The 13,829-nt window shown below is 35.8% G+C and overlaps 1 protein-coding gene across 2 annotated transcripts in view; it reads left to right on the top strand.

Moving 5' to 3' along the window:
* LOC101895484 (calmodulin-binding transcription activator 1) overlaps positions 1-13,829 on the top strand; it is a 180,981-nt gene that overhangs the window by 50,075 nt on the left and 117,077 nt on the right. Inside the window, exons 1-2 of one of the 2 annotated variants that reach the window (XM_059120577.1) lie at positions 11,497-12,244; positions 12,332-12,973. The exons of the other annotated variant lie outside the window; for it this stretch is intronic. Coding sequence (XP_058976560.1) covers positions 12,121-12,244; positions 12,332-12,973 — 766 coding nt within the window. The 5' untranslated portion in view covers positions 11,497-12,120. Of the gene's footprint in view, positions 1-11,496; positions 12,245-12,331; positions 12,974-13,829 lie in introns of those variants that run through there. 2 annotated transcript variants of the gene reach the window in all.

The raw sequence follows: 13,829 nt of genomic DNA, 5'->3' as shown, positions 1-13,829 counted from the left end.
TACCTCCTTATTGTACCATGGGTAGAACATACCATTACAGAACAATTTTAAATATTTCTAAGTAGTATGTGTATATCTATGTAATAAGTATTTAAAAAAAAATTGTGTTCAAATTATTTGTTAAGCAAATTGTTAGAATATATTGGAACCTATCTAGAATTTATTGGAGCATGTCCTGGGGCCGGATTCTTGTTCTATGAAAATATGAAATGAAAAATATTTCTTTAAGCATTTTTCATTTGACAATTCTTTACAAAAGTTTCACTTTCACTTTTTCATAGAAAAATAATTAAGACAATTTAATTTTTTTTAGTCGGCTTAAAATTGATCTTAATTTGTTAAAAATTTAGGTACCAAAAAATTTTCTTATTTTATTATTTAAAAAAAATCAAGATTATCATATTGGAGGAAGATGTCCCCGGTTTGATTTAAACTCTCCAAATCTCATTAATTAGGAATTTGATAGTATTTCGATAGTGAAAAATATTGGAGATACTCTCATGACAGGACGTTGAAGAACTCCCGATAGGCTTTGATGGCTTTATCAACTGAATATTCATTGTTAATTATAGCTTCAGCCATATGGATAGAGAGGGTATATATTATTTAATATGGCCAAAACGTGCCTACTCGAAATAATGGTTTTAGAACCCAGGTCTCTCTGGACCAAATCCGTTTCAGGTCATTTGGAGTCGATCTAGGGGTCTGTCTGTCTGTCGGAGAGGGGCAATATCGGTCCACTCTTTCTGGTACCTCCCCTACAAAAGGTCGAAAAGGAAGAAAGAATGATCCTATTTCGTTTCACATTGCAAATCCTAATATTTGCATCAGTGCTAAGTCATGTGCGAAAAAGGACAATATCGGCCCACTCCATAAAGTACCTCCACCACAAAGGGTTAAAATTCGAAATAATTACATATCTTATAAAATGCGAAAAAAGTGTCCGATTGCCTTCAAATTTTGCAGATCCGAATATTTCTAGCAACGCTAGAAATATGTCGGACCACTCCTTCTAGTACCTCCCCCACATAGGGTTAAAGTTCGAAATAATTATAAATCTTATAAAATTTGAAAAAAGAGTTCGATTGTCTTCAAATTTCGCACATCCCAATATTTCTAGCAACACAAGATCTGGTGTGAAGACAGCATATATCGGACAACTTCATTAAGTACCTCCCCCACAAAGGGTTAAAATTTGGAATAATTATAACTCTTATAAAATGTGAAATAAAGGTCCGATTGTCATGAAACTTCACACACTTCGATAGTTTTATTAACACCAAAATTGGTCTGAAGGTAGGATATATTAGTTCACTCCCTGTGGTACCTCCCCCACATGGATCACAATTTTGAATAATTTTATTTTTCATAAAATGCGAAATAAGCATCAGATTCTCTTTACATTTCACATATCTTACAATTTCTATCAACATAAAACGACGTGTGAAGATGAAATATTCCGGACAACTCCTTTCGGTAACTCCTCCACAACGGTTCAAAAATTTTAATAATTATATATAAGCATTAAAGTCTCTTCAAATCTCATGCATCCCAATATTTTTACTTACACAAGTTTCGGTGTCAAAATGATAGACATCGGCCTATCACTTCTGGTATCTCTCCAACAAAGATTCACGGTTTGCATTACTTATATCTCTCATAATGTGCATAACATCAAATTGTTATAGATGTTTGATTTTTCTTTAATTGCATTATTATTGTCGAAAAATACCGCTCAAATGAAAACCTTTATATGGGGACTATACTAAGACTTGGTGCTCGATAAGTAATAAATAATCTCATAGACTGTAGTAACGATTCCGAAGTTCAAATACGCAATTAAAACAATTCCTGTGAATAATGATGCTAATATCGTCAAAATACCGAATAAAGTGTGGTACTGTTGTATGGGGGCTATACATACTGTTGTATGGGGGACCTGCATAGACAATTTTCCGTCATAGGGGGTACCGTTATATGGGGGCTATACGATATCGTTGACCGATACATCCCATCTTCGAAGTCGACCTGCCAGCAGACAAAAAAGAGATCGGTGCAAAATGTTACCTTTCGTTTTTTGTTCGTTTTGAATCTAGCGTGATTAAAACAGACGGACAGGGCTAAATCGTCTCAGAATTTTAAGCTAATCAAGAATATTTATATACGTTATTGGGTCTAATGAGTTACAAACGGAATGGTGAACTTAATATACCCCGCATGCAATGTATGGTGGAGGCTATAAAAAGAAAAGAAAAGGGTCAACATGTTTTTTTTAGAGTGGGAGCAAAATTTGTTAGTTTCTCAAAATCTCTGTGTGGGGAAGGTACCAGAAGTAATGGTCCGATCTCTACCATATTTATAACAGATCTTGTGTTGATGGAAATTGAGATTACCAAGTCTGAATGGATTCGAATGTTAATTTCGCGTTTTATGAGCTTCATGGATGTTCAAAATGTTGACCCTTTGTGGGGGAGGTACCAGAAGGTGTGGACCGATATATTTCATTTTTACACCAGTCCTTTGTTTAATGAAATTATTGTGATGTGTGTAATTTGAAGGCAATCGGACTCTTACATGACTCTTACATCACATTTTATAAGCGTCATAATTTTTCAAAATTTTGAACTTTTGTGGAGGGAAGTACTTGATGGAGCGAACCGATATTGTCAATTTTCGCACCTGATCTGGCACTGATGCAAATATTAGGATTTCCAAAGTTGAAGCAAAATCGGATTATACTTTTTAAAATTTCGACCTTTTGTGAGGAAGGTTCCAGAAGGAGTGGGCCGATATTGCCTATTTCCGAACTCGATCTAAGTTTAATAATAAAATTACGATTTACCAAGTGTTTACTCAATTGGATACTCCCTTCAAGAGCGGACATCGTTAGATTGACTCCAAATCCCCTGAAACGGATTTGGAGGCATGTTTTGCCCGTATCAAATGATATATGTCTCCTGTAGCCATATCGCTGAGGGTATAGCAATTTGACTAATAAAATTATTCTAACCACTGTGTTAGAATTACGGGCACTTGTTCTTTTGACCGGAGATTATCGCCCAAATCCGCTACTTTATAACTAATGGACCTCCCACTTAGAGTTGAAAAATATGGACTACACTACCGATATTCACCACATTGGCCACTAATCACTATACAGCGGAAAAAATTCGGTCAAAGAAAAATTTGGTAGTGTGTTTCAGTACTATCACCATTTGATTGGCCTTTCTTTAATTTCAATGTTTCTCTTGAATAGATTCTGGCACATGTCTTACTAGTATAAAAGGGTACTATTCCGCCCCTCTACTACCAAGACCAGTTTTTTGCTATGTAATGCCATCATTATCGTGCTAATAAATCTGTTATGTTAATTGGTGGCTAATGGATAAAAAATCAGCTTACGATAAATATCTCGCCGCAGATTCTAGGGAATGTCTAACATCAAACTTTTTTCATATTTCAAAATTACGCACACACAAACATGCGCTATGCTAACAAAGGCATCAAATGTGATTTGAAATTAAGTACCAAAAAAAAAAAAAAAAAAAAAAAAAAACAAACAAAGGGTTTTAATTTTGTTTGTTGTTCTAAAATGTTAACAAACATCCTCAAACAAAATCACAGAACATCACAATTGGATAGATTGCCCTAGATTTACAAGAATAAACAAAGTTATTACATAAATATGTTAACAAACATTTTTTTGTTGGTAGCAATTGTAAGTGGGATTTAAGGTTTATCTTAACGCCATCTTAATTTATCAGTAGCATTTTTTAAAGAGGGTGGCGTTTCCATGTACATTTTTTTATTTGTTATTTAACTTCTTAATGATATTTGAAAAAAATTTAATCACATGTTTGCAATGGGATATAAAAAGTCACTTCTTACTCAGAATCAGTTAATTTGAACGCTTGTTTTTTGTATAGTCATCATGTAATGAAGACATAATGGCTCAGCACTTTTTTGAGAATAACATTTACAACAAAGATTGTCATATTTGAGTTGACATTAATTCGAATATTTTTTTTTAGAAATACGAGACCCCCAGGAGTGAGATAAAATAGGTTGTAATCTCGAAATGCATTGGTCCACTCCGCTTCTTGAAAGGATTATTATATACAGAATGGTGTCCAAGAAAGATATGTGAAAACTTTGAATACCCTCCACCATTGGGAAAGAATTTAGAAATTTTCAAAAAAAAAAAAAAAAAATTACCGAATATAGCCGTTATATTGGGGTCTATACGAAGACCTGGAACTGTATAGGCAATTTTTTGTCATAAACTATTACTATATTCAAACACGAAACTTGAAAAAAATCCGGTGAATTTAACTAAAATCCTCCAAATACCGCATATAGGGAGGGAGCTACCAATATATGGGGCCTAAGACCTGGACCTGCATAGACAATTATCTATTACAGGATGTAGTTCTCATACAATAATGTCCATAAAATCGTCAAAATATCGAATATCGAGGGGTACCGTTGTATGTGGGCTATACGATTCGTAGACCTAGGTAGACATTTCTCTTCCATGCGGTAAAGTACTTAGAAAAACTTCTGATATTTTAGACCTATGTAGACAATACTTTTCCAGGAGGTAAAACAATCAATAGGAACTCCTTGTGTGGATTTTCAGACAATTTCATTGAAAAATTTGGCAACAATCAACAAAATACCGGGAGGTATATGTGGGCTATTCAATATCGTGAACGAATATAGCCCATCTTCGAACTTGACCTGCCTGCAGACGTTTTGTCTCTAGCGTGTGTTCAATGAACGAATTAAGATATAAGGCTAAGGCATACATGCATAGTTTACCAGTAGGCAGGTTAAGTTCGTAAATGGGCTATGTCGGTCCACGCTTTCGTATATACCCATACAACGGTATCCCTGATAGTCGGTATTATGAAGATTTTATCGACTTTATTTACCGGAATTATTTCAAATTTCATATTGAAAGTTCGTAATGGGTACTACAACCTATGGCAAAAAATTTCGTATTCAGGTCTACGTCTTCGTATAGCCCCCATATAACTGTACCTCCTGATATTTAGTATTTTCATGATTTTAGCGACATTGTTTACCGGAATTATTTCTAATTTCGTTTTTGAAGTTCGTAATGGGCTATACAGCCTATGACAAAAAATTGCGCATGTAGATCCACGTTTTCGCATAGCCCCAATATATCGGTAGGGCCTGATATTCGGTATTTTGATAATTTTTGCGGTATTATTTACCGGAATTGTTTCAGATTTCGTATTTGAAGTTCGGAATCCGAACTACAACCTCATATTTTATTTTGATATCTTTTTCGGCATTATTCACCGGAATTGTTTTAAAGCCTTCGACTGAAAATTGCGTGAGTGGTTTCATTTGAAAGGTATTTTCTATGGATTTTTTTTTGAATAATTTCAAGTTCCTGCAAAATGGTGGCGGGTATTGAAAGTTCGGCTCGGCCCGGCTTTTTTACTTGTTGGTTTTGTTATTTTTTTTTGACTCATGGATATCTGAAAATTGCTCCACAGTGCCGCCCTACACATGTCAATCAAATATTGCCTTAAGTAAACATTTAATTCTAACCACATTGTTTTTTGGAGCTTTGGATCCATCCACATAATTCCTCTTCCAACAATAAAATTCTTCGCCTACTCGCTCTTCTCCCGCATGTAAACAGTGGACCAACCGCGTGAACAGATTCTGTATTTGTTTGTTTCTTCATCACCGTTTTCATTTCAATTCTTTGTTGATTCTATGTTATCTTGGCCAAGATGAAGATCTGATCTATCCATCTCGCCTTATCTGTGTGAGAAAAAAGAAAAACGTAAAAAATTGTGATAATTTATGTTGATGTTCCTTAGCGTAGATAGGGTTCTATCTTATTTTCTTTTAAATATTTTTTATTTTTTTCTCAAGATAAGATGATGGAATTTAGAAATAAGTTGAGAACAGGCAAATTGTGGTCCCAGACAATTTGTAACCTAATGAATAGCATTTTTCAGTTGTATAAAACGTGTTGCGTGAGTTTAGACGTCGATTTACGTGATTGTTGTCGTGACGTGAAACACGGATTAGAATAATTAATTAATTATTATAATATAAAGAATGAAAATTCATAATACAAGAAAAACAATAAAAAATTAAAAAAGATTTGAGAAAAAAATATATATAGAATTAGTAGTCTTATAAACAAAAATTGGAAATTATTCCAGAATGAAAGGAAAATGGCAAAATGTGTTTGTCAATTTTAAAACACGAAAAGTTTTGTATGATTTATTTCGAAAAAGATGCGTAATATGTTGAAATAAGGAAGCTAATAAAAAAAGAAATAAATTGAAAATGAAGCAATGACAATTTAAATAGCCAATGCATAGATGTAAAAAACGGTGTAATAATTTGAGGAAAAGTCATTCCCCAAAGTTGAATTGGAATTTAACCCTATTTTTTTTGGGAGTCCAGGGACCATTGTGAGTAGGATTACTGTAGGAGTGATTAAGTAAAGTCAATTTATTCATTCTCTAAATGTATAGAAACTGTGAGAAATACACTAAAAATATTTGTGACCCAACCGTTTATGTATGATTTAGACTCCTGACGTCTTCTTGGGAATTTATGTGAAGGAGATCATACCAACTATTAACCTTATTTGAATGCGCATGATGGCTTTAGAGTAGTCACAATTTAGGAACTATATCCAATTCTGAATCGATTTTCAACATATTTGACGGAGGTTTTTGTACCTTTAGTACTGAATAACACTGTTGTAGAGGACATAATATGACTCTGATAAAAATAATTTATATTAAAAACAAGTAAGCAAAGGCTACAGTCGAGCGGGGCCGACCGTTGAATACCCTACAACACTATAATAAACGATTCAGTTTATATAGGCGAGATACTCGAAAGAATTCCGCAAGATATTGTGACAAATAATAAAAGAAAACCATCAGGCGATCATCTCCAAAAAGAGTAGGCATCTATTCTGACCCTCATCTTATCCCAAGGCAAAATTTCGTTAGGATCGGGCCATAAATGCGATCTGTATATGATATCCTGATATCCTAACTACTTAGTTTTGTTAGCTGTAGAAATATTACCAAATGTTTAATTCAAAATGAAAATATGCCAAAAATATGTCAAAATTGAAAAAATATGAGAAAATGTTACAAAACCCATATTTTCATCTTTAGAGAGATATTTTTATGCGATTTTTTTAGACGTTTTTTCTTTCCTGCCAAGAGGCCATTCTGAATTAATGAGAACTGTCGAAATCAGTTCAGCCGTTCTCGACATATAAGAGATCTTTCAAGCATATCCTCTTTGATAGACATATATATCGCACATATTTTGCTATATATCCGATTTGTTGGATATTAACATCAGTGTAAAGATCAGAAGTAACCTTGTCATGGCTTTGTGATTTCGCCGGGATTTAAAATATTCGCGGTTTAATGAAAAATTTTGATTTTTTTCCGATGACCACCCAAATTGGTAGGCTTTTTCCCCGCCCTAAACACTAGCTACATGCGAAATTCCGCGTCGATTGGTCTATAATTGCGACCTGCATATCTACTGCAAAATCGAACATTTTTTCAGTTTTTGGTCCATTTCAACCCCTAAACATTTGGCGATCATCTCTAAAAGAAATAGGCTTCTATTCTGACCCTAACCCCACCTTCGTGCAAAATTTCGTTAGGATCGGGCCATAATTACGACCTGTAGCGTGATTACAATTAACATGAACAGACGGACAGACGGACGGACGGACATACATAGCTAGATCGACTCAACTCGGCGAGCTAGGAAAATCCATGCTACATAAATTCTGGCCCATTCAAACTTATAATACCCTCAACACATATTGTTGAAACAGTTTCATTGGTAAATGTGAATGTGAACCGAATATCGAGAGTTACCGTTATATGGCGGATATACCAAAACGTGGACTGATATATCTTATTTTCTGTACCAATCATCCTAGACACAACACAAATTGTTTTGCCACATAATATGGGAGGTATCGGGATTTCAACAGACTATCAGACAGGCAGAGGGACATCGTAAAATTGGATGAAGATGTATATCGAAGGTATATTCGAGCTGTATCTGATGTGCGATATCAAATATCAATGTTGTGGAGTGCATGGGAGCTATAGGCATATCTAAACCAATTTTCATCAATATTAAAAGTACTTGCTTCTGGGCTGAATTCCGTCAGAAGTGCCAAAATCGGATAAAAATATGTATGGAAGCTATATTCAAATCTGAACCGATTTTGACAAAATTAAAATTAAACACTTATTTCTGAGCTGTATCTGCTATCTCGTACCAAAGATCATTGTGGTGGAGTGCATACTGCGCGTGTGAGGGACTTGAAACCCCAAATCGGATCAAAAATATATATACGGGAGCTATAGCTATATCTGAACCGATTTTTACTAAATTTAAAGTACTTGTTTCTAGGATGAATTCAGCTGGAATTGCCAAGATTCAGTTCATTTGGACTGATATTTGCCATTTGCTGCGCAATAAACCTGCTATTGGATAAAGATACATATATGGGAGCTATATCTGAATATGAAACAATTCTCACTAATTTCAATAGGATTCGTCCTTGGGCCAAACAAATATTGTTTGGAAAATTTCATCTCATTCGGATAATGAATTCAACCTGCATTTTGTTCACAAAAATACATGGACAGATGGGCCGACATGCATGAATCGTGTCAGAAAGTTATTCTATGAAGATCCTCAAAAGTAAATATGGATCTATCTCGCTTCCTTTATCATTTTTTTTTTTTTTAATTTTATTGAATGAAACCAAAAAATGGTGGAAATAGCATCAAATTTTAGAATAAGTTTAGATTTGTTCGAATTGGTCACCCTTGGCACGAATTATGGCCTTCAAACGGGTAATGAAACTATCACAGGCTGCCCAAATGTTGCTCTGCTGTATTTTGGCCCATTCCCGGCGAAGCGCTTGCTTGAGGTGATCGACACTTTGGTATTTTTAGTGCCAACCTTGCTTGCTTGATTGGAGTCCGGATATTTTGGTGGCCATTGTACGCTGGAAATGAAGCGAGGAACCTCATCTTGTAACCATTCTTGGGTGGCGTGTGCTGATTGCGATGTTGCTGAGACCTGTTGGAATGTCTAAGGTCTGCGGCCAAAGTGTTTGCGTGCCCAAGACTTTAGTACTTTCTCCAGAATATTTTCGCGATAATATTCGGCATTTATTCTGATGCCACGGTCGATTAATACGAGCGGAGAGCGACCATCGGCTGTTATGGCGGCCCACACCATCACCATGGCCGGTGATTGAGTTCTGGTGGCCAACCGAAGGTGCACATTTTCAGCTGCCCTCTTTGTCAAGTAAACACGATCATTTTGTTTGTTTATAAACGAATTGGTAGTTCACCACTTTCGGCCAAGCGAAGCAACACTTGAGCTCTTTTGAGTTGTTTTGGAATTTCAACGGCTTTACCCCGAGCTAATTTTTCAATATTTGCCGAATGGAATATTGCGATATATTCAGCTCACGTGCCATTTTTCGGCCACTGCGACGCGGGTTTCGATCAAGTCGCTTCTTTACTTTTCGAACCATTTCTGCTGATGTTGCTTTTTTCTTCCACTTCCTTGACGTCGGACTACGCTACCAGTATCACGGTTACGGGCGATGGTACGAGACAAAGAAGATTTATTCACATTTAAAAGCTGGAGTGCTCTAACGATAGCCACTTGTGGTTTTCCAGCCAAATATAAAGAAATCACACTATCACGCTTGAATTCCATCACGAATAACTTTTTTCTGGAAAATTCTCACCAAAATGCTATTGTACGCTTGTAAACAATATAATGAGCTGTCATTGGAATAATTTTAACTGCTGTCGGACGAGTGGCATAGAAATGACAGCAGTTTCAAATTGGTTGCAGCTTTTTCATCTCATCCTGTATGTTTGCAGGACTTTTGGTATTGAAAATGTATTATGTAGGTCAACGTTTTGGTATAGCCCCCCACATAACAACACCTCCCGATATTCCGTATTTTGATGATTTAAGCGACATTATTCACCGGAAAGGTTTCAAATTTGGTACTTGAAGTTCATAATGAATATTACAGCCTATGACAGAAAATTGTCTGTGCAGTCCAAGTCTTCCTATAGCCCCCATATAATTGTACCTCCCTATATTCGAAATTTTGATGATTTTACCTACATTATTCACCGATTTTTTTTTCAAGTTTCGTTTTTAAATATTGTAATGGCTTATGACAAAAGTTGCCTATGCAGGTCGACGTCGTCGTATAGACCCAACTATAACGGCTACATTCGCTATTTTTAAGATTTTAAGAGAATTTTTAACGACAAAAATAAAATTGTTGTTTTTTGAAAATTTCCGAATTCGTTCCAAATGGTGGAGGGTAGTCAAAGTTCGGCCCGACTCGGAACTTAAGCTGGGAATACATAAAGCGCTTATTTGGCTGGCTCAAGTCATCGGCTGGCTTCTTCGGCAATGAACAAAGGAGCCTAGGGCCAAATTCGAACTAGGTCAAACTAAAACTCCTTTGTTCATTTACGAAGAAGCCAGCCGATGAATTAAGACAGCCAAATATGCGCTTTATGTATTTTCAGCCTTACTTCTTTTTTGCTTGTGGGAATAGAGATTTCTTTTCATCGGTGACTTACAATAAAATTTGGTGAACAATATTTTTGTCTTTGAAGCCATCCTTCTAAGATGATGCTTGATGAGACTTTCTGGCACAAAATCACTAACAGTACTTCTATAACCCTAAAATGTGTTTTTAATATATATGGATTCCTGGTGTTGAGGTACGATTTAGACTCTTGACGTCTTCGAGGACGTCGAGAATTTTATGACAAATAATTTTGTAGATATTTTGATTTGTTACGATCCCTGGTAGTTTTTAATCACATTTCAAAAAAGAACTAAAAGGGGTTAAAATCTTCTAGCAAAATATTGCTCATTTTTTATCTGCAAAATTGCCGAAGATACTATATAACTAAAAGGAGAGGATTCCAAGGAATGTTAATCCTATAGTGTATATAAAAGGTTGAAGAGAGGATTCCGATGAGCCTTAATCCGAAAACTTCAAATAAGGTGAAAACGGGAAATCTCTCTTCACTTTGCGGATTAACATTAAAAAATATACCGATACACGTGTCTTCTACTGGGTATTGCTATAATTTTGGAAAATATTGAATTTTGTAGCACTGTTTAGTTTGTTTCGAAATTAATCTTTTACTTCTGTTATAGAATAAATGCAATTTTTCAAAATAATTTATTTTGAATATTAAATACTATCGCCCTGGAATTATGAAATTGTCATTGGAAAGCCCTTATATCTATAGAGTTGTAAGAAAAAAGTTCCCAGAAAAGCTTGGTGAAAGTCAGGACATGCACGTGCATAAATCGAATCAGAATGTTATTCACCAAAATGAGCCATGGTTCTACCTCGTCTCCCTTTTCATGTTATAACAATAAGAATAAATCGAACATATCCTGCTCCACAGTATGTTGTAGGTTATAAAAGGGAAAGTAGAGACGGACAACGTTTATATTTTGAATCGATTAAGAATTCTCTCTTCGTCTTCAAAAATCTCTAAAAACTGAGAAAAATTTTAAAAACTATCCTGATCTCTTTAAATTAGACAGGTGATTTTAATTTGCTAGAAAAAAATCGAAAATTTTAAAATCATACAAAATATTGAATTGTTGTTAGAATATATAAATATTGATCTAAATTGTAATATTATATCCCTTAATGTTATAAGCTAAGGTTAAACAATGTATTAAGATTATAGTTTAACACATATTTTATAGAATCTAGAAACCTGAAAAATTACATTTATAAATGTCAGCTGTATTAGCCCACAAAACAAAAAGAATGAGAAAAAGAACTGTGCAAAATGAAAACTAAATAAACTTGTAAAAAATCAAATTTTCAAAGAAGCATAGGTTTCTTTTGATAAATTTTTTTTTGAATTGTCAAAAAAAAAAAAAAAGAAAAAATAATAAAAAAATAAATAAAAGTTATTCGAAAAATTTTCTCGTAACAACTACAACAACGAAAACGAAAAATAAGAAGAAACAACAAACACAATGGCCGGTTATCGCGCAATGCCATTGGCTCCCGTTACCGCCACCGCAATGGCCACCGTTTCGGCCCAGCCGAATGGACCCACCATGTATCATCATCAGTCGATGACAGCAATGTCCAACAATGGTATTATCTATCAATCGGCGGTACACGCCTCGATACACTCTTTAAATACAGTACAAAATCAACGCTCAACCACACATCATATTTTAGCTACAGCAACGGCGACGGCAGCAGCGGCTGTAGCCACAGCGACGGCCAGGCAATATGCTGCAGCAGCGGCCACAGCAGCATCGACAACGGGAACTACATCGCCGTTGAGCAGTGGGCTGTCAAGTGGTGGAGCAACGGCTGGAAGTGGCCTGGGACACCATGCGTATCAAACGGCTCAGCAGCAGCAGCAGCAACAACAACACCAGCAGCAGACGCAGGTCCAACATCAACAGCAGCAACAACAATTGGTTACAATGCAACAGCATCACCATCAGCAACAACAACAACAACAGCAGCAGCAGCAACGTTTAACGGCAACGGCTCACAATCAATTAATGACCACAGCCGCCCATCATCAACAGCAGCAACAGCAGATGCAACATTCGCATCAGCAACACCTTTCCCACCATTTACCCCACCATGCCCAACAGCCTCATCCCCATCCGCATTCCCACCATCCTCATCCGCATCCCCACCACCCGCATCATTCGCATCACCATCATCACCACCAGCATCAACAGATTGCCCTGCATCAGAATCATTTGTTCTTCAGCGGCACAACCCTGGGTGGCCATGGTCATCACCATCATCATCGGCAGCTGTTCAGTCACATGCAGAGTGCCATTATGCCGCTGGGTGTCAGTAAGTATTTGGACTTTGTTCCTTCCTTTTATTCATTGCTATCTTCTCTTTCATTTATTTTTGCTAAATGTTGGAATGATAAACTATTATTTTTGGTGTTGTTGCTTTTGTAAAATATATGTTTTGGGTATTTTAGAAAATGTTGTTACCTACGTTTTTTGAATGAAATTAAGGCTAAAGATCTGGTCTCCGATATAGGGACTCGGGAAGCTATGGACCAACATTTATGTGTATAAGAGAATAGTGAATCTTGACATTTTGCACAAGGGCCAGTCCTGGTGCTTAGGGGTGTGATAAGGCTGGTTTTTTGAAAATTCGTACTAAAAGGGTTCTAAAAGTACTAAAATGTAGTAAAAATTGAGTACTTTCTATTGGACAAACGGAATGAGCTGTAATTCGAGTCACTGTTGGAGTGCAGGAAAAATGAACCAGAGGAACTTAGGAAATTCCAACTTTAAGGTTACGAAAAGTTTTAAAGTGGATTCAAACATCTAAAATGGTACCATTTGGCAGTATGTGAACGGCTAGAATTAAAAAAATTAAAATTTGCTATGAGAATCAAGGTTGAAAAGTGGTGGTTTTGGAAATGTGTACTAAGTGAACGAAATGGAACTAAATTTCAGTTTGGTTAAGGGTGAACAGATGAAGCTGGAATATTGCAATTTTTATTTGAGTACCCTGTTGGTGGCGGGTTTGTGATAAAAAAGGTGGTTTTGGAAATGTGTACTACAAGTGTATGAAGAGTACTAAACAGTACTTTATTTGGTACAATTTGGTATTGTATGAACAGAAGAAAATGGTAATTTGAAATGTGGGTATTGAGGTCCCTGAAGGTAGTATCGGAGATGTGTACGAT

This window comes from Musca domestica, unplaced genomic scaffold (assembly GCF_030504385.1).
Source record: "Musca domestica strain aabys unplaced genomic scaffold, Musca_domestica.polishedcontigs.V.1.1 17, whole genome shotgun sequence".
Lineage (NCBI taxonomy): Eukaryota > Metazoa > Arthropoda > Insecta > Diptera > Muscidae > Musca > Musca domestica.
Note: the sequence above shows the minus strand (reverse complement) of the source record. Positions and strands in the feature narration are given on the sequence as shown.